General features: G+C 45.3%; 3 protein-coding genes across 7 annotated transcripts in view; 2 read left to right on the forward strand and 1 right to left on the reverse strand.

Annotated features, from left to right (window-relative positions):
- COPG2 (COPI coat complex subunit gamma 2) overlaps nucleotides 1-3,227 on the forward strand; it is a 21,079-nt gene extending 17,852 nt beyond the window's left edge. Inside the window, exons 21-24 of the mRNA XM_079303975.1 lie at nucleotides 564-661; nucleotides 1,604-1,742; nucleotides 1,857-1,955; nucleotides 2,838-3,227. Of these exons, the coding sequence (XP_079160101.1) occupies nucleotides 564-661; nucleotides 1,604-1,742; nucleotides 1,857-1,955; nucleotides 2,838-2,968 (467 nt within the window). The 3' untranslated portion in view covers nucleotides 2,969-3,227. The remainder of the gene's footprint in view (nucleotides 1-563; nucleotides 662-1,603; nucleotides 1,743-1,856; nucleotides 1,956-2,837) is intronic.
- MEST (mesoderm specific transcript) lies at nucleotides 2,990-12,440 on the reverse strand. Of its 2 annotated transcripts, none has more exons than XM_079304000.1 (12): nucleotides 12,387-12,440; nucleotides 10,437-10,591; nucleotides 9,558-9,637; nucleotides 9,093-9,170; nucleotides 7,603-7,739; nucleotides 7,339-7,397; nucleotides 6,245-6,285; nucleotides 6,024-6,094; nucleotides 5,332-5,433; nucleotides 4,805-4,881; nucleotides 4,391-4,454; nucleotides 2,990-4,041 (listed from the first exon to the last, which is right to left on the reverse strand). In XM_079304000.1, the coding sequence occupies exons 2-12, from the start codon at nucleotides 10,588-10,590 to the stop codon at nucleotides 3,924-3,926; spliced, it is 981 nt and encodes a 326-aa protein (XP_079160126.1). In that variant the 5' UTR covers nucleotide 10,591; nucleotides 12,387-12,440; the 3' UTR covers nucleotides 2,990-3,923. The 2 variants fall into 2 exon arrangements, with proteins under 2 accessions (XP_079160126.1, XP_079160127.1); XM_079304001.1 differs by having other exon boundaries at nucleotides 2,990-3,855; nucleotides 4,380-4,454.
- A 103-nt stretch (nucleotides 12,441-12,543) lies between these two features.
- On the forward strand, nucleotides 12,544-26,169 carry CEP41 (centrosomal protein 41). Of its 4 annotated transcripts, XM_079303995.1 has the most exons (12): nucleotides 12,544-12,681; nucleotides 12,952-13,015; nucleotides 13,543-13,590; nucleotides 16,866-16,927; nucleotides 17,562-17,631; nucleotides 18,438-18,567; nucleotides 20,103-20,266; nucleotides 21,171-21,238; nucleotides 21,807-21,921; nucleotides 23,000-23,215; nucleotides 24,568-24,720; nucleotides 25,927-26,094. In XM_079303995.1, the coding sequence occupies exons 1-11, from the start codon at nucleotides 12,649-12,651 to the stop codon at nucleotides 24,705-24,707; spliced, it is 1,110 nt and encodes a 369-aa protein (XP_079160121.1). In that variant the 5' UTR covers nucleotides 12,544-12,648; the 3' UTR covers nucleotides 24,708-24,720; nucleotides 25,927-26,094. The 4 variants fall into 4 exon arrangements, with proteins under 4 accessions (XP_079160121.1, XP_079160122.1, XP_079160120.1 ...); XM_079303996.1 differs by having other exon boundaries at nucleotides 20,115-20,266; nucleotides 24,568-26,169; XM_079303994.1 differs by having other exon boundaries at nucleotides 24,568-26,094.
- The last annotated feature ends 100 nt before the right edge of the window (nucleotides 26,170-26,269 follow it).

The raw sequence follows: 26,269 nt of genomic DNA on the forward strand, positions 1-26,269 counted from the left end.
AGAACAGAGCCAATAAAACAAAAATAGAATAGAATGAAAATCAATAAATAAAATAGAATAAATATATTCCTAATAAAATAGAATATTCCTAAAAATATTCCTAATTTGAGGCTTTATTTAATGGACTATTTAATTTTTTTCTTTCTTTAGAGAATCAGAAACTACTAAAAAATATAGGAATGGACATAAAAACTTCCCTTTCTTTTCTTAGTCTTACTTAAACACCACTGGGTTTATCAGTTATTTAACATGAGTTATCAGTGGAGTGAATTTTTAAGTTATTTGAACACCAGGGAATATTAGAAGTAATCTGAATTTGCAGAAATCCTTCTGGAATTTTTCCTGGTGGCTGCTGCTGGATTTCATTTGCAATCAGTGATTTCTTACTGAGCTCATCCTTTGGTCTTTAATATCATTTTTCCCTTTGATTTTAAAATAAAGTGTGTGTCCCAGCACTGTATTCCTGGGGTAAAACTGATGGGAATTTCAATCTCTTTTTTGGGAAGAGAGGGCTCCAGCAGAGGAATCTTCCCCAATTATTCAGGATTTCTCTCTCTTCCCAGTCACTTGTACCTTCAGCTGCACCATGAAGTTCACAGTGAGGGATTGTGACCCCAACACAGGGGTGCCAGAAGAGGATGGATATGAGGATGAGTATGTGGTGAGTCCAGGATTTCTCCTCTATTCCCTTATCACTAATTTGGGATCAATGTGATCATTGGGTCAAATTTCCTCTCAGTTCTGGAATCAATCTGCCTGAACACCAAAATACTGTGAAATGTTATTTTTAGATATTTCCTCAAACTTCATTTCTGTCCAAAGTTTTAGTTCCCTGTGGAATAGAATTTGTGGGGACAGAGAGGAGGGAAGGAAGAAATAACTTCCATTGTCTGTTTTCAGAATTGGGCTCCAATCTTTCCACCCCAGATACTTGATTTTTGGTTAATTCTGTGATTAGTGATGGGGATACAGTCAGATTTCAGGAAGTGTTGGAGGAAATAAAGGCTCCTTCTGCAGCCAGCCTGGGAGAGCTGGGAATGATTCCCTGGAGAAGTGAAGGATCCAGGGAGAGCTTCCAGCACATTCCAGGGGATCCAGAAGAGCTGGAGAGGGACTGGGGACAAGGGATGGAGGGACAGGACCCAGGGAATTGGGGAAGGGGCAGGAATTGCTGGGCTGGCATTGCCAGAGAATCCCTGGGATGTCCAAGGAAAGGTTGGAGCAGCTGGGACAGTGGGAGGAGTTGGAACTGGATTTTCTTCCAGCCCAAACCATGCTGGGGTTCCATGGACTCTGAGGAAATCTCTCCATGGAAGCCCAGGAGGGGCTGCAAAGGGTTTTGACCCATCAAGTGTTGGCCTCATTTGCTGCTCTCCTTCAGTTCTCACAGATGTTTTGTGTAAATATTTTCAAGGTTTGCAGATGACCACCATAAACACAATGTCCCCTCTTTTTAGAAGAGTTCTCAATGGTTCTTCTGGAATTAAATCCAGTCTTGGCAAAATGCTGTAGGCTCTTTTTTTCCTTTCCAAGGTAATGATCATTTCCATAACTGGCCTGAAAATTTCCCTTTTTTTTTTTTTTAACTTTTTTTTTCCCCCAGTTGGAAGATTTGGAGGTGACAGTGTCTGATCATCTCCAGAAGATTTTAAAGCCCAACTTTGCAGCTGCCTGGGAAGAGGTGGGAGATGATTTTGAGAAAGAAGAAACCTTTGCACTCAGTTCCATCAAAACCCTGGATGGTGAGATAATCCCTCATTTATTGATCACCCACCTGCCACACTGGGGTTTTATTCAGTGTGATAAATCATTACCTGGAATAATTAATAATTTCCTTATTCAATCTCTGAATGCAGAAGCTGTCAATAACATCATCAAATTCCTGGGCATGCAGCCCTGTGAGAGGTCAGATAAAGTGCCAGAAAACAAAAATTCTCACACCCTCTACTTGGCTGGTAAGTGTTCTGCTGCTGAATTTCCTGTTCCCATGTCCCCACAGATTATTCTAAATGAGGATAAATAGTTTAGGAGATCCTGCTGTTATTCTGGGAGGTTTTTTTTCTCTGAAGTGACCTGGTGTGTTGAATGCAGCTGGTTCTAACTGGCACCTCTGCCTTGGATGTGCTCAGGCCAAGCTCTATGGGAATGGTGGAGAATCTCTGATTTGAGAACTTCCAGAGCAGAAATTCCATCATGAAATCCCTTGCCTGAGCTTATCTCAGCAGGGTGATGCTGGCAGTTCCTTGTTCTCCAGTTTCTGCTGCTGAAGTCCCATCCTGAGTCACCCTGCAGCAGCCACAACTTCTTCTAGAATGGTGGGATTGTTCAGGTTGGAAAAGCCCTTGAGGTCAGAGAGTCCAACCATTCCCAGCACTGCCCCTGTCCCCAAGTGCCACATCCACAGGGCTTTAAATCCCTGCAGGGATGGGGACTCCAGGAAGGAATTTTTTCCAAAATCCCCCCTGTCCCACCCTGAGGTTGTTCCCTCTCCTCCTGTCCCTGTTCCTGGGGCTGTCCCCTCCTGTCAGGGGCTTGTGCAGAGCCACAGGGTCCCCCCTGCTCCCCCTTTGCTCCAGGCTCAGCCCCTCCCCAGCTCCCCCAGCACCCCAAACCCTTCCCAGCTCCATCCCTGGCCACTCTCCATCCCCTCCATGTCCTTCCTGAGCTGAGGAGCTCAGAGCTGACCCCAAATCCCAGGTGTTCCCTCAGCAGTGCCCAGCACAGGGGACAGTCACTTCCCTGATGCTGCTGAAACCCACCTGGGCACATCTGGATTCACATCCAGCTGCTGTCCCTGAGCCTGTCTGAAGTGACCTGTCCCTGTTGCTTTGTCCCAGGTGTGTACAGAGGTGGCAGTGATGTGCTGCTCAGGTCCAGGCTGGCACTTGGGGAAGGTGTCACCATGCAGGTGACAGTCAGGAGCAAGGACGAGACGTCTGTCGATGTCATCCTGGCTTCTGTGGGCTGACACGTCCAACTCTGCAATTCCTTTTTATTTTTCTTTTTTTTTCTTGTCCTTCTGCATGTTTTTATTCCTCAATTTGGGAAAAAAAAAATCTTTTGTATGATGTTCCATTAGTGGCTGAGCCATTCCCATGTCCTTTTCCTCATTGTTCCCACCTAACTTATCTCAAGCAGGGAAGATAAAAGATAAAAGAGAATCAGATTTTTGTCAAAATTGCTTTTTATTAACAGAAAATAAACACTGGTTCAAGTGGTGGAATTCATATGAATCACTGTTAATAAAATAGAAATTTTTTTTTTGTTCTAATTCTCTCTGCTCCAGTACAGAAAAAATAGCCCATAATGGCTGTTTATTGAGCAAAAATCCCTTATTGCTAAAGGGATGCTATGAAATTCCCAACATAAAATTAAAAATCACCTCAAACCTCCAAATTTGCAACATTTTTGTGACTGTCTCTTCTTCCACACAGAAAAAAAATCAATCTACAGAGAGAGATTAAACTCCATCTCTTGAGGCAGATTCAATTCTCTGAACTTTATGTCAGGTAATAATAACCAAAGCTCAGGGCAGCCTTTTCCTGGGTTAAATTGGGAAAAATCCCATATGGAAAACTGGGAAGGGAGGGGGATGAAGGGATTTTATGAGGGAACTTCTGGTTGTTTCTTCCCAAGTCAGGATGATGAAGGAAGAAAATGTGATTTAATATTAATTGAAACCTCTGCCTCTCTAAATAGAGAGTTAAACTGAGCAAGAAGGGGAGTGCAGGGCTGGAAGAGCTGCCAGCATTCTGCTTTTCCCCTCATTTTTTCCACTTCTCCAAGGATTTCACTCAGTTTGGAAGCCCAGGATGAGGGTGTGAAGAGAAAAATCCATGATTTTTTTTTTTTTTCCTGCCCCCAAAGCCTGACTCTGGAATAAAATAAAAAAAAAAAAAGAGTGAGAACTGAGCTGTAGCAGCTCAGAAGGAGTTGATGAAGTTCAGGTAGGCATTCAGAAATCCTGTGGGATCCTCCAGCTGGGGATAGTGGCTGATGTGATCATCCAGCACAGACACTGTGGACATGGGAAGCACCTTCCTGGAAAAACAGAGCAAGGCAGACTCAGCCCCTCTTGCACAAAAATCACAAAAATCCTTTTTGGGATTTAAAAAAAAAAAACCAACCAAAAAACCTGGAGCATCTCCATCTGCCCCAGGTTAGGTTGGAGGAGGAAATCACAAATCTTCCCTGTGTGGTTTTAAAATGGATCAGGGGATGGACTGAAAATCCTGATTTTTTTGGTGCTTAAAATGCAGAATCAATTTTCAAACTGCTCTGGCTGTGCAGGTGACAGTGGGAATTAAAAACAGCCTCTGTGAGGATGGAATTGAAGGAATAACCAGGTAAAAAATCCCTTGGAATGAAGGGATTCCCACTTTGGTCTTACCTGTAAAGCTGGAGGAACTCTGGGTGTGGATTCACAGGGTCCAGGGGCCCATAGATGAGATGCACTGCAAGGGAAGCACAGACAGAGCTTTTTTTATCCATAAATTAATGGATTCATTAATTAGAACATCCCCAAGGATTCTTCCCTCCTCACACAAAGCTTGGGAAACCTCAAGTTCAGCCTCCAACCCCCAAATTTTTCCCTGCTTGCAACTTTTTGGGTTTAAAAAGCTCCTCAACTTCCCCTTGAGCAGCACTTGGAGAACCATCTGTGAACCAGGGAATGTTATCTGTGCTGAAAAACTGGAGTGGAGCTCAGAATAACCAAAGGCTGATGAGTGGAAGGAGCCTCTGGAAGGGAGGGGGGGCAATTCCCAAAAATCCCAAGCAGGAAAAGGAATGGATTCCTACTCACATGGGACTGAGGTAGACATCAAAGCCCCAACCCAGCGTTCTCTGTGCTTCTTTCTCTGGTTTATGTACTGCAAAACACTGAAGGAAAAGTTATTTGGAAAGGAATTTGCTCCTGGGGCTGTGGATAAAATGAGATCCAGGTGAGATCAGCATCTCCTGCACCAAACCATCACCCCTGGGCTCAGGGACTCAACAAGGAACTGAACTCAACCACCAGCCCAAAATCCTCCTAAAAACCACAAACTGGAAGAAATGTGTCCTTCCAAAATTCCCAAGTTGGAGATTTGGCACTGGGACTTCTGGGAATGGCCCAGAAGATTCAAATCCAGAGCAAATCTGCTCCAGTTATTATTAAAATTCCCCCAAATCCAATCCATAGATTTAAAAAAAAAAAATAAAATTAAAAATCCCCAGGTTCCACATCTCAGATTTCCCTGCACTATCCCATCACCCCCAGCTGTTTTTTGGGATGTAATGTTGACCCCAAAAGAAGTTGGGAAGCTCATGCAGGAATTCATGCTGAGGTACCTGTCCAGAACGAGATTCCCATCATTATTCCTCACTGCTGTCCACATATCCCAAAATTCTGCCTGGGAGGGCTGAGTGTAGGGCCCAAAAACTGCCCCAAGCCTGGAAAAAAAATGGAATTTGGTGAGATACAGCAGCAGCTGTGTCAGGGAACCACTAAAAAATTTCTGGAGGGCAAAAAATTCCAGCACTTCCAGTTGCCACAGCAAAACTCCCAAGTGCTGAGATGTCCCTCAGGTAAGTTGGATGGTATCAAAGGGCTTTTTTTGGGGGGGAAAAAAGGGTTTTTAACACTGCTGAAAATAAAAAATCTGATTGTGCAGGGGTTTTGTTGCCTCTGAAAGAGGAGGATTTCAGTGTCCATGGTAAAGTTTGGTTTATTATTAAATTGAAATGCTTGGTCAGTGTGGGGAGGGAATGGTGCAGAGGTCAGTCCCACCCCCCTGGGGACAGTGCCAGGGAATTCCTCCCTGCCAAATCCCTGATTTATGGAATCATGGAATGGAAGAGAATTTAAAGATCATTCACTCCCACCAGCCAGGGTGTTCCAACCCAGCCTTGGACACTTCCAGGGAATTCTCTGGGAATTCCATTCCAGGGTTTCCCTACCTTCCCAGCCAAGAATTCCTGATCATTCCTGCATTTCTCACTTGGTTCACATCTGTCTGGATTGTGCCCAGCACCCAACTCACCCTCCAGAGAAGAAGAAGAAGTTGATGAGGCGCAGGATGATGGGGGACAGCAAGCCCCCATCCTTGAGGAGCTGGGGAAGAAAGGAAGGAAGGAAAGAGCACAGCTCAGCATGGGACACACTGATAAATCCATGGAGAGCTTGTCCCACCCTCAGAGCCTCCCCAGGGCTGTTTATTTGGGATTTTGGGGTTCAGCATGGCCAGAGAGAGGAGCAGCTCACCGTCTGGGTGAAGTGGGGGTAGTGAGTTTCTGGAAAAATCCCTGGAAGGACAGAAGAATGGAGCTGTAAGGCTGCAAGTGTTTTGTGCCACATCTCCCAGTTTGTCACCCCCTTCATGGTGCCATGAAAATGGCCCAGGGAGCCCCAGGAGTGATGCTCCTGGTTAATTACAGCACCTTGATGGCAATCCTTGGGATTTGGGTGCTGGAGGTGGGAAGGCCATCCCATCCCATGGATCTAATCTCATGGATTCCCATCCCATCCCATGGATCCTATCCCATCCCATCCCATGGATCCAATCTCATGGATTCCCATCCCATCCCATGGATCCAATCTCATGGATTCCCATCCCATGGATCCTATCCCTTCCCATCCCATGGATTCCCATCTCCATGGATTCCCATCCCATCCCATGGATGCCCATCCCATGGATCCTAACCCATCCCATCCCATGGATCCAATCTCATGGATTCCCATCCCATCCCATCCCATGGATCTAATCTCATGGATTTCCATCCCATCCCATGGATCCAATCTCATGGATTCCCATCCCATCCCATGGATCCTATCCCATCCCATCCCATGGATCCAATCTCATGGATTCCCATCCCATCCCATGGATACCCATCTCATGGATCCTAACCCATCCCATCCCATGGGTCCAATCTCATGGATTCCCATCCCATCCCATGGATCATATCCCATCCCATTCCATGGATCCTATCTCATGGATTTGTATCCCATGAATTCCCATCCCATGGATTCCCATCTCATGGATCCCATCCCATGAATCCCATCCCATGAATTCCCATCACTTCCCATCCCATGGACCCAATCTCATGGATCCCATCTCATGAATTTGTATCCCAGGGATCCCATCTCATAGATCCCTATCCCATGGATCTCATCCCATGGATCCCATCCCCTGGATACTTATCCTATGGATCCTATCCCATCCCATCCCATGGATTCCTATGCCCATGGATCCAATCTCATGAATTCCCATCTCATGGATCCAATCTCATGAATTTGTATCCCATGGATCAAATCTCATGGATCCCATCCCATGGATCCCATCCCATCCCAATCCTTACCTCCATTGGACAAGCAGAGGCTGTTGATCAGGATGCTCCCAGTTTGATTGTGCTCATATCTGGGGACAGCAGAGAAGAAGCTGAAACACAACCAAAGCTCTCCAGGAAACAACTGAGCACCATCAAACAGTGTCAGATCATCTCCATTTCCTTGGAAACTGGACAGATGGAAACCTCAGGCACAAGGAAAAGGGGATTCTGAGCCACATCTTTCCACTTATCTGCTTTGGAGGAGACCCCCAGGGGCAGGAGGGGTGGCAGGACCTGTGCAGCAGCTCCTGGGCCACCGTGTCCCCATAGTCATGGGACAGCAGGTTGATCCTCTGGTGCCTCAGGCCGAGGTGTCTCAGCAGCCCCTCCACGATGGTGGCCTGCTCGAAGATGGAGTAGCCATGGGGCCTCTGCAAAAGTGGGACAGGCTCCAAAATATCAGTCTAACACTCATACTCAGCTGTGACAAAGACTCTCTGACAATTTAAAGTTTGAAGGTGAATGTTTATGTGAGGTAATCCTCTGATACACACTGCAAAATCTATTTATTGACAAAGGATTCAAACAAATAGATATTGATAATAACAGCCCCTCCCATCCCCTGCTTCCTATGGTAATTAGCTTGAAGAGCTATTAAGCATTGATTGACTTCTTAAATGAAGTCTGGGGTTGTTTTCGTGGGGAGGGGTCTTAAAAGGAGGAAGTAAGGTGAGTCTTCCTCACCCTAAACTCTCAAATACAGATGATTTCTGGGGATAGTCCAGTTTTTCAAAGGATGAGTTTCTGGTTGCATTGTTTGTTCCTTTGGATCTGCTCACTACTTTCATCTTTTCCCATTGTAAGCACAGCTGAGCAAACATAACATGCCAGACAACCAATTATTTAAGTTTCAGATAACTACTCCCTTCTAACTTTTAATTCTTTTCAGCAAGGTAAATAAAATCCTAATTTTCTAAGATTAGTGTTTCACCAGTGAGAGCCTGAGCCAGCAGGATCCTGCAGATCCCAGAGTAAACACCCCAGGGTGCAGCTGCCTGGGCTGGGGTGGGGTGGGTCTAAATTTGGGCTGCTCCAGGGTCTGGATAGCTCCAGGGGCCCCTGAGGCAGAATTCAGCATCTCACCTAGAAAGGAATAAGAATTCAGGAGATGCTGTAGAGGTTCTGCAGGCAGCTTTATTTCTTTAAAGGGTTCTACCAAAATCCAGTTACATAGCACAGCAAGGGGTTTTTGTAGATTTTAAGGGGATTGAATTTCTAACCAGTAAAATTTTCAGTTGAGAACTCTCCAATTACTTTAAGATTCTAGGTGAGAAAAGACCAATCATTTAATAAATTAAAGACCAATAGAAATCCTAAATGATAACAGGGGTTTTGGTAGGGAAGGGGGAGCATTTCTCATGAAACTTCTCACTGTCTCAAAGATGAGATTCCCTTTTCAGGGACAGTTGTATCATCCACACCAGGGGAGGAATGTGGGAATTGGGAATGTGGAAAGGAACAGCTTGTGAGCCAGTGGTTGGGATGCTCCACATGGGAGCACTGTCCATGCTCCAAGGTGCATTTTAGAGTCCCATCAAACCCCCACCACAAACCTTCCCTAATCCCTCCCACTGTTGTAATGATTTATCCTTTTTCCAGAGCTAAATGGGAGGAGAAAAACCAATTTGTCTCTTGGATAGCAAAAAAAAAAAAAAAAAAAAAATCAATTTTCTGGAGTGCTGGGCTGAAAGCAACCATGAAAATCCTCATGGCAGGGTACTCACAGGCTTGTCACTGAATCCAAATCCCAGGAAATCCAGGGCAATCACCCGGTGAAAACGTTGGGTCAGCCCTTCCCAGATCTAGGAAGAGGAGAAATGCATTTAAAAATGCATTAAAATGCATTAAAATTGCATTTTAAAAGCATCCAGAGGGAGCAGAGAATGGAAATATCTGCAGGGATGAGCAGCCATGGATGGATGTGCTCCTCCCCATCATCCCAGAACATTTCTGCTCCAAGAAAACAGCAGGAGGCCAAAATTTCCCAATCAATCCAGACTGTCCTCCCCCCCAAAAAAGCCAAGGAATTGTTGTGGCTGTTTTCCTGGACTGTGAGATGTGGAAAGATTTCACACTGGGAGAGAAACCAGGTGCAGCTCCAGCAGAAATCAGGAATTCTCTGGAGCATGACCTGCTCATCCCCAGGAGCTGAAAATCCTGGGATTTGCTGTCAGATTCCAGCCCCTCACCTTGCTCCAGTCATAGCTGGATGTTGGGAAGCCATGGAGGAGCACCACAACATCAGAGCTGCCCACAGCACCACTGGAATCTGGGGACAACAGGAGGTGGCAGAGTGAGCTCTTCCCAAAATTCCTCCCTTCTAGGATGGGAATTGCTGCTCATCCCACTGGGAATCTGCCCTAAAACCAAGGATGGGTTTGATCCCCACTTGATCTCCCCTTTGGAAACCTCACCATGATTAATCAAGGGATTTAGTTAGCCCAAATTAATTCCAGCAGTCTGTGGGGAGAACTCAGAGTGAGCTTTTCCAAAAATTCCTCCCTTATAGCACAGGAATCACTGTTTGTCCCACTGGGAATCTGCCCTAAAACCAAGGATGGGTTTGATTCCCACTGCAGTTCCCCTTCAGAAACCTGTGATTAATCAAGGGATTTAATTATCCTAAATTAATTCCACCAGCCTGAACAGGACACCTCAGAGTGAGCTCTTCCCAAAATTCCTCCCCTTTAGCACAGGAATTGCTGCTCATCCCACTGGGAATCTGCCCTAAAACCAAGGATGGGTTTGATTCTTGCTGCAGCTTCCCTTTAGAAACCTCACCATGATCAATCCATGATTGATCACCATTATTTGGTAATCAATCAAGGGATTTAATCAGCCCAAATTAATTCCAGCAGCCTCTGTGCTGCTGCAAATAAAAGGGTTTCCAGTGTCTTTCCCATGCTGGATTCCATCAGAGACTCTTGGGATCCTTCCACCAAGGTACAAGAACCAATTTTCCCCAATGAAATGTTCTGATCCACCCCTGCCAGATCCAGGAGGACAAACCCAGGAGGGATTTGTCCCCCCCTTGCCCAGTTTCAGGAATGTCCCCACCCTTGTGTCACCTCTGTAGAAGATGTTGAGGTCCTTGTAGGTGAAGAAGCTGCCAGAGGATTTCCAGGAGCGCAGGGCTGGGGAGAGCTGTGGGGTTGGGATGTGCAGGTACAGGGCCAGGAGGGGCACGGCCAGCAGCCCCACCTGCAGCCACCACTCCTTCATCCTGGGGCACAGGGACACAGTCACCCCAAAACCTGCCCCACAGGGCAGCCCAGAGCCCAGCTCTGTGTCCCCAAAACTGCCCTGTTCCTATAACCTGCCTGTCCCCAAAACTGCCCTGTTCCTAAAACCTGCATGTCCCCAAAACTGCTGTTCCTATAACCTGCATGTCCCTAAAACTGCCCTGTTCCTAAAACCTGCATGTCCCCAAAACTGCTGTTCCTACAACCTGCCTGTCCCCAAAACTGCCCCATTCCTATAACCTGCCTGTCCCCAAAACTGCCCTGTTCCTAAAACCTGCATGTCCCCAAAACTGCCCTGTTCTTACAACCTGCCTGTCCCCAAAACTGCCCTGTTCCTATAACCTGCATGTCCCCAAAACTGCTGTTCCTACAACCTGCCTGTCCCCAAAGCTGCTGTTCCTACAACCTGCCTGTCCCCAAAACTGCTGTTCCTATAACCTGCATGTGCCCAAAACTGCCCTGTTCCTAAAACCTGCCTGTCCCCAAAGTGCCCTGTTTCTATAACCTGCATGTCCCCAAAACTGCTGTTCCTATAACCTGCCTGTCCCTAAAACTGCCCTGTTCCTATAACCCCAGGCTGGCACATCCAGCAAAGGTTTGGGGTTTGAGAGGGAACATTGGTGTCATTCGGGGTCTGGGGGAAATTGTGGGGCCATTTAGGGTTTGAGGGGAGCCATGGGGTCATTGGGAGGCTGTAGGGGGGATGTGGATCCATAAGGGGTCTGAAGGGGGGTTCTGGGGGGGGGACATGACCCCACAAAGAGTCCATAGGGGATATGGGGTCACTGGGGGGGTTATGGGGTCATTGGGAGGGTTATGGGGTCACTGGGGGGTTATGGGATCATTAAGGGGTTATGGGGTCACTGGGGGGGTTATGGGGTCACTGGGGGGGGTTATGGGGTCACTGGGAGGGTTATGGGGTCACTGGGGGGGTTATGGGGTCACTGGGAGGGTTATGGGGTCATTGGGAGGGTTATGGGGTCACTGGGGGGGTTATGGGATCATTAAGGGGTTATGGGGTCACTGGGGGGGTTATGGGGTCACTGGGGGGGTTATGGGGTCATTGGGAGGGTTATGGGGTCACTGGGGGGGTTATGGGATCATTAAGGGGTTATGGGGTCACTGGGGGGGTTATGGGGTCATTGGGAGGGTTATGGGGTCACTGGGGGGTTATGGGGTCATTAGGGGGTTATGGGGTCACTGGGGGGTTATGGGGTCATTGGGTTATAGGGTCATTAGGGGGTTATGGGGTCACTGGGGGGGTTATGGGGTCATTGGGTTATAGGGTCATTGGGGGTTATGAGGTCATAAGGGGGTTATGGAGTCACTGGGGGGTTATGGGGTCATTAGGGGGATATGGGGTCACTGGGGGGGTTATGGGGTCATTAGGGGGTTATGGCGTCATTAGGGGGTTATGGGGTCACTGGGGGGGTTATGGCGTCATTAGGGGGTTATGGGGTCACTGGGGGGGTTATGGGGTCATTAGGGGGTTATGGGGTCACTGGGGGGTCAGAAGCTTTTTGGGGTCTGGGAGGTCATGACCCCACCGTGGCTGGGGGAGTCAATGGAAGCCAAAGGGAGGGGACACACCCACCTGAGGGGACACACCCGCCAAAGCCCCGCCCACCAACACACCCATTTAAGCCCCGCCCACAAACAGACTCCCCAGACCACGCCCCCTCCCTCAGCGCGGCACGCGCGGGGGGGCGGGGCCTGGCGGGGGGAGGGGGAAGGGGAGCCGGGGCGTGTCCGCGGCCGCGCGCGCGCCGCTCTCACCTGCGCTCAGGTGCTGCCGCGGGCGCGCGCCGCCATCGCGCTCTCCGCTGAGGGGGAGGGAAGGGGGGGCGTGACCTCCTCTCTGCGCATGCGCGGCTCTTTCCCTCCCGCCGCGTCCCTCCCGTTGCCCGGCAACGCGCGCGCTCCCCGCAGCGCCGCCTCTGATTGGCTGAGGCCGCGGCGGGCGGCCAATGGCGGCGGGCGTAGTTGCGGGGTGGGCGCGTGAGGGACGGGCGGAGCGCGCCGGCCGCCGTGAGGGGAGATGTCGGCTCGGGGCGGCTTCGGCGACCCTCAGGTGCCGTCAGGAGCTTTTCCTTCTCAACATCCTCCGGGAAACTCGGGGCACAGCCGGGGGGGATGGTTGGTGCAGCTCCCGGAGCCGGGAGAGCTCCGCGTGAGGAGAAATTCTCCTTTTGAGGCTTTCGGTCAGCGGGATTTAATAGCGAGATGGGGATTCAAGAATTTCTTAAACCCCGTCAAATCGCATTTTCTGTTCATTTTTCTGCCTTTTTTTTTTTAATATTTTTTTAAATTTTGCCTTCTCGTCTTTTTGGTTTTGAAACAGCTTCTAACCCGGCGCATCCCCTCGAATCCCAAGTATCAACATATTAAAACTCGTCTAGATACTGGTAAGTGAAATTATTGTGGGGTAAAACCATTCAAAATGGGTGTAGAATGACAGAAAAAATATAATTAATATCTTAATTACCTCTGCCCTGAGCTGATTTACCCCATCCCTGCAGAATCCTTATTGTGCTTATGATTTGTCTCACCGAGTGTTTGCAGCTTATAAAAATTTCCTAAAAATTTTCCTTCAAAGCTGGAATTTAAACAAGCGCGATTTATAATTATTTATGTGTATTTATATATTTTAAAACATATTTATGTATATTTATCTTTACACACCCTTTGAAAATTGGGATTAAATGCTCTGTGTGTAGATGACCACATGCTTAAATTCTGTTGTCTTAAAACTTGTTTATTTTTTTTTCTACTCTTCTTTTTTAAAGAAGAATTTGGGGGTTCAATAGGTTTAAACTGGGTCAGGCTCTGTTGTGGTGGTTCCCATAGAAATTACTGATCTTGGAATTCCTGTCTATGGGCTTATTTAAATAAATAATTGCAATAAATTGATTTATTGTTGTTGTTGTTACAGGAAATAGTTTGTCAAAATACATGGAAAAATTGGAAGAGATCAAAAGAAGTGAGTACCTGGGGTTGGTTCAAAACTCAAAGAGCAGGAGATAAATTCCAGCAGCTTTTCTTTGGAAATCTTCAAAGATTTAATTTAAAAATCCAAGCAGGAAATCTTCCAGATCCTTCTTGCTGCAGTTTGGTGATTGGATTTTGTTATTGGAAGTTCTCTGAGCTAAGAAATCCAGGCTAGACTCATCTGGGAAGATTAATGGATCATTTCTGAGACTTTATTTCACTTTTAGGTCACAACTCCAGCTCTTTTATCTTTATATAATTTAAATTCCTATCAGTTTATCTTTTATCTTTATTTTAATTTCATTTCCTATCAATACTCCAAGACAGAAAAAATCCAAGCTCATTCTTTGTGTTTCCATTGATTTCACCAGCACTAAACTCTGATATTTTGGGAACTTTAGGTTGTTCAGGCTAATGAAGTCCTAAATTCTTTTTATTTCTCTATTTTTCTCACCAAAACCAAGCTTTTCAAATATTTTTTCCCTATAAATCCAATGATTTATTACTTTATTCCCAGACTATTCTCACACAAGGAGCCAAGAAAACTCTTCCACCTCAAAGCTCCATTTATGGGAGCAAACAAAAAAAAAAAAAACCCTGAATTGAACTGAAACCTCCATTAATGAGGATTAATTAAGATTTGAAACCTTCAGGTTTAGTTCTCAGCCCCACTTTGTGAGGCAGGTCACGGGAATTTATTTGTGCAAAACAGGCTTTTGTTTGTGGTTTGTTTGTTGGGTTTGGTTTTTTTTTCCCAAACACTGCAGGTCTTTGGGGAGGAAAATGAAAAGAGGAATGACCTTGAGCTTTCCAAAATGCTCTGTTGACTGAGATTTCAATACTGGACACTACTTTGCTTTTTATTTCTGTTGAAAATCTTGATTTTTTTTCTTTTTCTACGCCTCGGGTGGGTTTCCAATCTCACCGCGGATCTGTTCCATGCACTTCTTTTATTCCCTTTTTTTTTTTTTTTTTTTTTATTTGGAGGGAGGAACTTTTCTCATTCTGTGCTGAATGGCCACCTTGTGTTCCCAGGGAGTGGAGGAAACTTGTCCCCCTTGGTTTCTCAGGGATAGATGACACCCTTTGGATGCAGATTTAAATCCCCAGCACAGGCACCTCTCTGTCCCTTATGTAACCCGAGAGAGATTTAAATCCACGCCATCAAAAATTAAAGAGCTGCACCCACCATGATCCCATCCTTTGGAGGATTGACTTGAGGACACACAGGAGGCTCTTCTTTCTCTCTGCTCATTTCCCTCCTCTCCAAAGCCCATCTTTGGAAATCAGAATCATTCCAAGTAAAACCATGTCAGAAAATTCCAACGGATCCGCCAGGACCGGACCGGGTACGTGGGGCTGGTTTTGGAGTTGGGAGCAGCAATTCTGAGCTCTCTGGGTTGGAATTTTGGGGTGACAAAGACAGGATCTAGTGCAAAGAGGGGTTTTTTGGGATAAAAAATTTGATTTAAGGTGGGAAGGAGCCATCCTGGAGCTGCATTTTTTGACAGCGGTTCTGCCTCGCTGCTGTTTTTATCCATCCAACACTTCCCAAGCTTTGCTGCTCTTATTTATTTCTCCTTCTAAATGAAGTTTATTTGCCATGACAGAAAGGCTCTTGGCTGGGCAATTTTAATCCTTGAGCAGATGAAAAGGGAAATAATTACAGGAGATAATTGTTGCTGGATTTTTTTTGGAGTTAAAGGGGGATTTAACAACCTCAGCTTGAACCCAGGTGGTTTTGCAGGAACCACGAGGGTCATTTCCCAGTTAATTGACATCCTGAAATTCAATTTTTGCACCTCCTTATCCTCCAATCCTGTTTCTGCACCTCCTGTGCTTTCAGCCCCGTGGTTTGGATGTGCAGTGGGTATTTTGGAAGAGCTCCTTATTTTTTCCTAGGACAACTTGTGAGGTGTTTGTTTTACAGCCAAATCAAAACGATTTGAGGGAGGATATTGAATTTGGGAACTCTGAACCTCCAGCATTCTCATGGCTCAACTTGAGAATTTCCATCAACAAATCCCACAGGGAATTTTTTTTTTTTTTGGTGAGGTGACTGCAGGAATGTGCTCAGGAACCCTTTTCCCTCATCTCCCCCGAGCTAATGGAGCATTCAACAGATGGTTTTAGAGGATTTAGAATCCTTGAACTGGATTTACCAAAGATCCTGTGCTCCATTGTTATCCTTAGGAGCTGAACAGCTGGAGAGGAACCAGCCCTGCATTTCCCACAGGACAGGAGAGGTTATTCCATAGCAAGATGTTCCTCCTGATACCCATCCTGGTTTCTTTTCCCTCCTCTTCACACCTTTTGTCTGACTCCAGGAGGTTTTTGTCTGACTCCAGGAGGTTTTTGTCTGACTCCAGGAGGTTTTTGTCTGACTCCAGGAGGTTTTTGTCTCACTCCAGGAGGTTTTTGTCTCACTCCAGGAGGTTTTTGTCTCACTCCAGGAGGTTTTTGTCTCACTCCAGGAGGTTTTTCCCTTCCTCTGCACCTCCAGGATCTGGATGGGATCAGCTCCCATCTCTTGGCTCTGGGAATCTCTGCTCTGGATCTTTGCCAACAGCCCTGCTCATTTTTCTTCCTCCCTAAGCTTGTTTTCAGGATTAAGATTCAATTAGTCCAGTTTCTTGTGTTAATTACCCATTAAGACTCAATTAGTCCAGTTTCTTGTGTCAGCTATCTGTACCTTGGGAGATCCATATTAAAGAAATCAGAATTTAATTGTCAGATAAAGTATAAAATCTTGGATTTTTTTTAAATTAAGATGAAACCTGAGTGTTTATGGCAAAGACATGATGCCCTATGCTCTGATTCTGCTGTAATTTATGCAAATTAAAAATTAAGGTAAAATAATCTTTTGGTTTAAGGAGTTTGTGACTCCAAAAAACTGCAGGGAAAGGGGAAAAATCCTGAACTGCTTCCTGCCCCAGCACCATGGAAAACATAAATTCACATTTGAGTCTAAAAGCAACTAAATCTGCCTCTTCCACTTCATCATATCTGGACAAGATCTCTCTTTGTAACTGGTATTAATTAAAATTTCTCTTTAGAACTGTTAATTAAACCCTCTCTTTATAACTGATTAATTAAACTCTCTCTTGATAACTGGCATCTTACAAAATCTCCAGGTTTGCTGCTCTCATCCTTCAGCACAAACCTGAATTCCTGCCTGTTGTTGGGTTTAAGCCATGACCTGGTGCCTAAAAAAAACCTGGGAATGAACTGAAAATTTACATTTGTCCTTTGTTTTTGTTTTTGAAGATTACAGGTATAAAAAGGATGAGCTGTTTAAAAGGCTGAAGGTGACAACTTTTGCTCAGTTGGTATGTACAGATCCTTCTCTGCCCTGCAAAAATCTTCCAAGAGCAGAAAAAAAAAGCTTCCTAGAATAAAAATTCCCCACTAATTATTTAGATTTAGTTGTAATTATTCTTTCTTGGCTTCTCCCTGCCTTTAAGAAAAGCAAATAATTCATTTGCACAGTGACCAAATGCTTTTAATTACAAATTAAAGTTTGTGGTGACTCAATTTTTGAAATTTATTTGTCCATTAACTGAAAAGGAGGTTCAAGCATCTTGCAAGAGAAAAAGGCTGTGTAAAACAGCATTAAATGTGAATTTTTGTCCTGAAGCCCTCCCTAAGCCCAGGTTTATCTGCAGAAGGTGAGCAGTTGGGATTTCAAGGCTTTCTGTGATTATTTTATTTAAAATTAGTGAATCATAATATTTAAATTAGTGAAAAATTAATCAAGAAACAGAAATATTTCAAGAAAACTGCTTCAAACTAGGAAAAAAAACCAAATTATCTTCTCAGGAAGAAAGGAAAAGTTAAACTTGGATATGTTGGATTCTGCCAACTTGGGATTTTTTTTTTTTTTTTTTCCCTTGGATTGTTTTCCTTGAGCTGATGCTGCTGTGGATGTGGGGATCAGTGTCTCTGTGGTTTTGTGCCCTGCAGGTTCTCCAGGTTGCCTCTCTGTCCAATGAAACCTTAGAAGTGACAAATGAGGAGCTGCACAGTCTGCCAGGTGACAAAAGGGAAAAAGGGAAGAGCTGGGGGGGGGTCACTGCCAAGGGAGGAAAAATAAAATTTCACCAGGCAGGCAATAGAAACACTTCTTTAAAAAAAGAGGAATTTACAAGTAGGAAACTCCTCGTGCTGACAGATTTGTACTGATATCACCCACATCAAAAATTCTATTTTATTGACTTCTTCAAATGAGATGTCAAGCCCTAAAAAAATCTGTTGGCTCTTTATTATTTTAAATAAAAGGCTGAGGGTAAATTCTCTTTATTATTTTAAATAGGAGGCTCTGGGTAAATTCTCTTTATTATTTTAAATAGGAGGCTGTGGGTAAATTCTCTTTATTATTTTAAATAGGAGGCTCTGGATAAATTCTTTATTATTTTAAATAGGAGGCTCTGGGTAAATTCTCTTTATTATTTTAAATAGGAGGCTCTGGATAAATTCTCTTTATAATTTTAAATAGGAAGCTCTGGGTATATTCTCTATTATTTTAAATAGGAGACTCTGGGTAAATTCTGTATTATTTTAAATAGGAGGCTCTGGATAAATTCTTTTTATTATTTTAAATAGGAGGCTCTGGATAAATTATTATTTTAAATAGGAGGCTCTGGATAAATTCTCTTTATTATTTTAAACAGGAGGCTCTGGGTAAATTATTATTTTAAACAGGAGGCTCTGGGTAAATTCTCTTTGTTAAGAGGATGAAGATAAAGCTGTCACACTTTTCTTTCCAAGAATAGAACCTGCCCTTAAAACCTTGTTTACCTCCTGCATCTCCTTAACTGCTCTGCCCTCTTCTCTGCCCAGATGCTGATGCTGCAGGTGACAATGCAGAGGGGACAAATGGCAAAGAGAGCCCTGAGGGGACACCCAGCCCTGTCCTGTTCCTGAACAACAACTCTGGAGCTGGGGAATCCCTTCGTTCCACCCTGCAGAGGTGCCTCACAAAAAAATTCATTTTCTTCTTATCTTAGCAGATGATTTAATGAGCCCAGCTGCTGGTTTTTTAATTGCTGCTAAGTGGGTTTTTTTTTTTTATGCTGGATTTCTCATTGTTTGTAGGATTGGCAGGATTTCCTGTTGGGTTTGGGTGGAGGCAGCAACAGAACATTGTCACCTGCTGATGGTCTGACAAGGAAATGTGTTTGTGGGATTGCACATGGCAGAATTCTGGGGATAACACAGGGCTCTGGTCAGCTCAGTGCATTCCTGCTGGTGATGTTTGTGTTTTTGTATGGATGTGGGGGACAGGACACAGGGAATGGCCTCAAAGTGACACAGGGATATTGGGGAGAAATTCCTGGCTGGGGAGGGGCTGGAATGGAATGGAATAGAATAGAAATTCAATAGAAATTCAATAGAAATTCAATAGAAATTCAATAGAAATTCAATAGAAATTCAACAGAATGGGATAGAATAGAAATTCAACAGAATGGGATAGAATAGAAATTCAACAGAATGGAATGGAATAGAAATTCAATAGAATGGAATAGAATAGAAATTCAACAGAATAGGATAGAATAGAAATTCAACAGAATGGGATAGAATAGAAATTCAACAGAATGGGATAGAATAGAAATTCAACAGAATGGAATGGAATAGAAATTCAACAGAATGGGATAGAATAGAAATTCAACAGAATGGGATAGAATAGAAATTCAACAGAATGGGATAGAATAGAAATTCAACAGAATGGAATAGAATAGAAATTCAACAGAATGGAATAGAATAGAAATTCAACAGAATGGAATAGAATAGAAATTCAACAGAATGGAATAGAATAGAAATTCAACAGAATGGAATAGAATAGAAATTCAACAGAATGGAATAGAATAGAAATTCAACAGAATGGGATAGAATAGAAATTCAACAGAATGGAATAGAATAGAAATTCAACAGAATGGAATAGAATAGAAATTCAACAGAATGGGATAGAATAGAAATTCAACAGAATGGGATAGAATAGAAATTCAATAGAATAGATAGAATAGAAATTCAATAGAATGGAATAGAATAGAAATTCAATAGAATAGATAGAATAGAAATTCAATAGAATGGAATAGAATAGAAATTCAATACAATAGGATAGAATAGAAATTCAATAGAATAGGGTAGAATAGAAATTCAATAGAATGGAATAGAATAGAAATTCAATAGAATAGAAGAGAATTTCAATAGAAATTCAAATGAAATTCAATAGAATAGAATTCAGTTCAATTCAGGGGCTGCCCCTGGATCCCTGGAAGTGTCCAAGGTTGGACAGGGCTTGGAGCAGCCTGGGAGAGTGGGAGGTGTCCCTGCCCATGGCTGGGGGTGAAATGAGCTCCTTTAGGTCCCTTCCCACCCAAACCATTCTGGGATTGAGAACAATTCCAAACCCACCACACGAAGGGATCCCAGGATGGTGCTGGGTAAAGAATCTTTATCCCAACCTTGGAGCTGATAGACACAAAAACATTCCTTAACCTGCAGTTCCCTTTGCAGTGTGATCAGTGGGGTTGGGGAGCTGGACATTGAGAAGGATTCCCCAAAAAAAGAGGACAGCCAGGCCAGGGAGAGACCTTACCCTGACTGCCCCTTCCTGCTGCTGGACGTGCGGGACCGCGACGCCTACGAGCAGTGCCACATCGTGGGGGGTGAGCAGCCAGGGCTTTTTATTTTGTAGTATTTTATTTTTTAGTATTTTAATTTTATTTCTTTTTATATTTAGTATTTAATTCTTTTATTCTTTTTATTTATTTTTATTTTTATTTTCTTTTTGCCAAGGCAGGGATTCAACGCTCGAGATGGTATTTCTAGTTTGGACTCAGATGTTCATTAATTCTTATCTCAGATGTTTAATTCTTATCTCAGATGTTTAATTCTTACCTCTATTACAGTGAGTGCTACAGCACTTCAAGCTAACAAACTAAAAATGGAGATGTGTCTCTCTCTGCAAAGCTTTTTAAGGCCAAATTGTCCAATTAAGAAAAGCCACCTAAATGATTTTTGCTTTCAACCCAATAACCAACCACCTGTGGTCTGAAATGTGGATTTTTCTGTCCAATTACAAAATCCCACCTGGACCATGAAGAAGAAGGTGAAAAAGAAAGATAAAACCTCCATCTTGCTCTCTATATATTGCTATATTCTAAAACCTTAAATTCCAAGTTTTCCACCCTGTGATATCACACATTTCTATTCAAACTACACACCCCTAATCCCAGTTCTGTCACTCAATTTTGGAAGCTTTCTCCAGCCTCAGCTCCAAAGCAATGTTTTCTTGGGGCTCAGTGCCTGTCAGCACAGAAAATCTAAAACTCCAACAAACAGCCACAATGCCACAGGCATCTGGGCATGGATTTCAGCTGGATTTTGTCCCCAGCTGGGACATCACTGGGTGTTCTCAGTGCTCACCCAGCACATCCCTCCTGCCTGGGAGGGGATGAGGGCCCTGAGCTGATTCAATCCCATCCTCACTGGGTTCTCAAGGCTGTTGTATCCCAGTCTGTTGGTGTTCAACCTCTGGATGATTTTTCCCCTTTTTTTTTCCTTTTGCAGCTTATTCCTACCCCATTGCAACTTTATCCAGGACCATGAATCCATACACAAATAATATTCTGGAATATGTATCCTTTCCATGGAAACATGAGGGGATGTTGGTGGGGGCTCCCAAAATCAGCTGAAGTTTATCCAAGCAGAATTAGGGTTCTCAAAAAAAGGTGGGACAGGAGGTGGAGTTCCAGCTCCTCTGCCTCCATCAGATGCTGCATTCTGCTTCATCAAAGCTCCTCCTGACTCCTGGATTTGACAATTCCCAGGATTTTGGCTGCTGGAAGACCAAACCAGACTTGGGCACTGATGCATCTATCAAATCCTTTGGCTTCCTGTCAGCACCTTGATGGGATTAGGGACAGACAGGGGATTATTAGGTGGGATTAGGCTGCTCATTTCCAGGCTGTTGATTCTCAGAGGAGGTTGTAAACAAGGAGGCTGTCACAATTCCCAATCTTCAAGCAATGCTGAATCCAGTGGGAATTCAGCTGTGTCTGCCCCACTGAGAATCCCACAGGGAGAACATTCCTGCTGGATGCTGGCAAGCCAGCAATCCCTCCCAAATTGTCTCTTTTCCTTCCTAAAATGTTTCAATATCCCCTTTTAAGTTCAGCAGTGATTCCTTAACAGTTCCCATGGCAGAAAAATGCCCATGGGAAAATCATCATTGTGTACGACAACGACGAGCGCCTGGCGAGCCAGGCAGCCACCACCATGTGTGAGAGGGGCTTTGAGAACCTCTTCATGCTCTCTGGGGGTAGGTGGGGCTGGGAGAGATCCCCAAAACCCTCCTGGGGAAAAGGAGAGTGGGGAGCAGCTGGTGGGAACTGGAGGTGGGAAAGATCTGGGTTGTGGAATCGTGGGATGGTTTGGGTTGGAAGGAAATTGAAGAATCATCCAGTTCCAGCATTGCCACTGTCCCAGGTGCTCCCAGCCCCAGTGTCCAACCTGGCCTTGGGCATTGCAGGGATCCAGGGGCAGCCACAGCTGCTCTGGCAATTCCAGCCCAGCCAGCAATTCCTTCCCAAATTCCCACCCCAGTCTCCCCTTTCCCAATTCCCTGTGTCCTGTCCCTCTGCCCTTTCCAACATTTCCGAATTCTGCAGCCCCTCCAGGCCCTGGAATGTGCTGGAAGCTCTCCCTGGATCCTTCCCTTCTCCAGGAGAACATTCCCAGCTCTCACAACTTCACAAGTGCCTCTCCAAGGCATTGATGGATCCAGGGCCTTCCCTTGCAATCTCAGGGAACCATCCAGGCTCTCCCTTCCCTTTTCCTCTCTTTTCCATGCCCACTGTCCATCCAAACCCCTCTGGATGGATGCTGAGTGTCCTGAATCCCAGAATCCTGGGCTGCCTTGGCTGGGAAGGAGCTCAAAGCTCATGGCAGGGACACCTCCAGCATCCCAGGCTGCTCCAATCCTTGCTGGGGCATTGCAGGGATCCAGGGATTCTCTGGCAATGCCAGCCCAGCAATTCCTGCCCCAATCTCCCCTTCCCCAATTCCCTGGGTCCTGTCCCTCCATCCCTTGTCCCCAGTCCCTCTCCAGCTCTCCTGGAATGTGCTGGAAGCTCTCCCTGGATCATTCCCTTCTCCAGGAGAACATTCCCAGTTCAGGGAGCAGCTCCAGGGCCAGCTCTCCAGCAGCTCCACATCCTCCTGCTGTTATTCCCAGAGTTGGATTCATTGTGGGATCTCACCTGAGCAGAGCACACGGGGGGGACAGAATTCCCACATCTCTCCATCCAAACTTTCTGCTCCTCCATCTCCATCCCTCCCTCCAACTGCTCCCTCCTGACCCCTCCAGCTGCAATAACAGCTGCTCTGTGTCCCTGCAGGCCTCAAGGTGCTGGCCCAGAAGATCCCAGAGGGTTTGATCACAGGCACCCTGCCCTTGTCCTGCCAGGTGCCACCTCCCACGGGCACTGCCCGCAGGAAAGCAGCTCCCAGGCTGCCACCCACCCCTGCAGAGAACAAATGGAGGTTTTCTGCTGATGATCTGCAGAAGTTGAGGCATTACCTGGCTGAGGAGCAGATGCCTTCAGACACTGCCAGTAAGAGTCCAGTGATGCCTTTTTGGGCTTGCCTAGAAACAGAGGCCAGACAAAGTTAAAATTATAAATGGGGATGTATTTAATGAAAGGTCGTCAGTAGAATTAAATATATTTAATTAAGGGCAGATAACACTTTGTATGGAATTTAGAATCATGCATTTGGAAAATACAAAAGCTAAAATTCTGAGGCATTGCCAGAATGTGCTTCAGCCTCATTGTGGATTCATGGAATGCCTGGGTGGGAAAGAGACCTTAAACCTCCAGGGGCAGGAACATTTTCCCCTATCCCAGGCTGCTCCAAACCCATCCACCCTGGCCTTGGACACTCCTGGTGTGAAGGACACTTGTCTGTCAATAAAGGCAAAAACTTCTCTTTGACGTGGAGAATGTAAATCCCCTCCCTCCAAATTATTATCATTTTGAAATTAAGGAGCTCTCAAGCAAAGAGATGGGAATTAGGAATAACAGTTCTTGACTAGGACAATTCCAATAGCAATGCAGTATTACACAGAACAATCCCAACCCTGCCAGAGTCAGAATCCAAGCTGGCACAGTCAGTCAGTCAGGGTGGTGGCACAGTCCCATTCCATGGTGCTGCATCCTCCTGCAGGGGCAGATGTGGCTCAGCTGGAGCAGTGCTCCTGGAGAAGGTGCAGTTTCCTCTGAAGCTCCAGGGATGATGTGCAAGGCTCTGGTTTTCCTCTGGAATGCAGTGGGAAGAAGGTGCCTTGGTGTCCAAATGTCAGTTTTTCTCTGGGTAGGAAAGGCTTGGCTCCTGCCCTGGCTGGAGCATCTCCCAGTGGGATGATGGAATTTTATCAGCCATGCACTGGGACTCAGTGGCCATGAACAGGAGATATCTCCTGGAGGGAGGATGGGCTGTGGGAAGATAAAGATGATTGCCCAGCTGGTTTAAAGATGCCCATGAGCAGATAATGTGTGCCAGGAGATCAGGGGCACTGCCACACCCAGTTTTAAACAATGGCCCATTAACAGGAGATACTCCCACAGTGATAAGAATCACTGCCACACCCAGTTTTTAACAATGACCCATTAACAGGAGATATCTCCCACAGAGATAAGAATCGCTGCCACACCCAGTTTTTAACAATGGCCCATTAACAGGTGATACCTGCTGGATGAAGGGTGGGTCATGGGAAAGATAAAGATGATTGCCCAGCTGGTTTAAAGATGCCCATGAGCAGATAATGTGTGCCAGGAGATCAGGGGCACTGCCCCAGCTGGGACAGAACACACATTGCTGCCACACCAACCCAACCCAGTCCAGGGATGGGGCAAGCCACACTTTATGCACAGCCAATTTCTGATTTTGGCTATTTTTTGTCTTACAGGCCGCCTTGCCCGGGGTGGTTCAGGCTATGACTCCAAACTCTCATCAGTGAGGAGCCACCCCAGCACTGCTGGCACCTTGGGATCCCTGAGCAGCCGCTCCCACAGCAGGACCAGCATCCAGAGCAGGCCCTGGAAATAAAGGAGAAATCCAGGTTTTTGGGGATGCAGGGCAGTGAAGCCCCTTTGTGGTTTTAGGAATCAGCAGGGAAAAGCAGCCATGGTGAGAATTGGCAGCTGGGCTAAGGCTGGGCAGTGCAATGATGTTTCCTACAAGATCACTTGAGGAGCAGGGCAGGACACAGGAGATAGAACTGGTTTTGTAGGGGAGGGAGAAAACTGGGACCAGTAGAAACTGTTCCACAAAGTTTTTAATCCAGCTGAAGAATTTTTGTGTCTGTAACATTCCCAGGCTGTGCCTGGAGCTGTGAGAGTGAAGAGGCCACAGGTCATCTGTGAGCACAAACTTGGGTGGTTTTAGCAGAGATAAAGGCATTCAGCATCTTGCCAAAAGTGAGAGAAGATCCTGGAAGGGGTTTTTGTGGGTTTTTTAAAATAAATTATGATAATGAACAGAAGTATTTGTAATGAAGATGTTTTTTATTGGTGCTGTGAGTCGTGCTTGCTTGTGGACACTTTGTGAATAGTTGTGTCTTTTTCAAGATGACATGGAGGAGAATAACTGGAATTTTTTTCTTCCAGTGACTCCTTTGCCAGAGGTTTTTTTAGAAGCTTCTTTAAGATTTAGGGTGGCTGAAGGAAAATTTGCTGCTATTGCCTCACCAGAGTCCCTAAAACCCAGCAGGGACCTGGAATGTGGAGCTGAACAGGGTGAAGGTTTCCTGGAAAATGAGTAGCACAGTTTTCCTCAAATTGGTGCTTCTGGACAACCTGGGAACCCTCTGATTTTCCTGATCTGGGACACTTTGGAAGTGATTTTGGGGAGATTCTGCTCCCCAATTTTTCCATCTGGCATTGCTGTGCCTGCTCCTGCTTTGGTTATCGTGGTCTCGTGGGATTTGTGTGTATTTCTGAATTCACTGATTTTTTTTTTCCCCCTTTTGGAAGCTGACAATCTTAAAAACATCCCAAAACTCACTGGTGCTTTTGGGATCATTCTGGTGAAAAGACAAAAAGTAGGAGAAATGGCACATAATTTCCAGTTTGGCACCTTAGGGACTCAACATCTCTGAGCACATTTGTCATTTCTTGTGTCTCTGAGTGTGAAATCAGACAATGCTGATTGCAGGCTGGCAGGATCAGTCTGATAAGGCCCTGCTGCTGTGGGAGTAGATTTTTCCAGCTCCATGAGCTCTTGGAAGTGTCATTGCATTGGCTAAAATCCTGATTTTGCTATCCAGCTGTGGGAGACAGATCCAGAATTCCTGGCTGCTCTGTGCTGTGGGAAAACCTCCTGGTGAAACAAAACTGGCCTGAGCTGTTTGAAATCCTCCAAATCCAAGGAATCAAAGCAAGGACTGGATGATCTTTCTCACCATCTCGATGGATTTGTGTGGATTTGGACTCTTGGTGTTTGGAACAGAGTCAAAACTCAGCAGAGGCTGAGAGGTTTAATTGATTAATTTAATAAAATGTAAAATACAGCATCTGCCTGGGTGATTTTTTGTTTTTTGCAGCTTTGAGAGCTGTGGAGAACCTGGAAAAGCTGGGAGTGCTCAGCTCCCCATTGTCTAGGGATTGCAG

This window comes from Erithacus rubecula, assembly GCF_903797595.1.
Source record: "Erithacus rubecula genome assembly, chromosome: 4".
NCBI lineage: Eukaryota > Metazoa > Chordata > Aves > Passeriformes > Muscicapidae > Erithacus > Erithacus rubecula.

Coding starts and splice junctions, on each gene's coding strand:
- MEST (XM_079304000.1), bottom strand. CDS start 10,590: ATGAAGGAGTGGTGGCTGCAGGTGGGGCTGCTGGCCGTGCCCCTCCTG. Junction 6,286..7,338: donor CCTCTGCTTGTCCAATGGAG/GTAAGGATTGGG, acceptor CTGTCCTTCCAG/GGATTTTTCCAGAAACTCAC. Junction 4,882..5,331: donor GGGAATCTCGTTCTGGACAG/GTACCTCAGCAT, acceptor CTTTTCCTTCAG/TGTTTTGCAGTACATAAACC.
- CEP41 (XM_079303994.1), top strand. CDS start 12,649: ATGTCGGCTCGGGGCGGCTTCGGCGACCCTCAG. Junction 16,928..17,561: donor TGACAACTTTTGCTCAGTTG/GTATGTACAGAT, acceptor TGTGCCCTGCAG/GTTCTCCAGGTTGCCTCTCT. Junction 21,922..22,999: donor CCTCTTCATGCTCTCTGGGG/GTAGGTGGGGCT, acceptor GTGTCCCTGCAG/GCCTCAAGGTGCTGGCCCAG.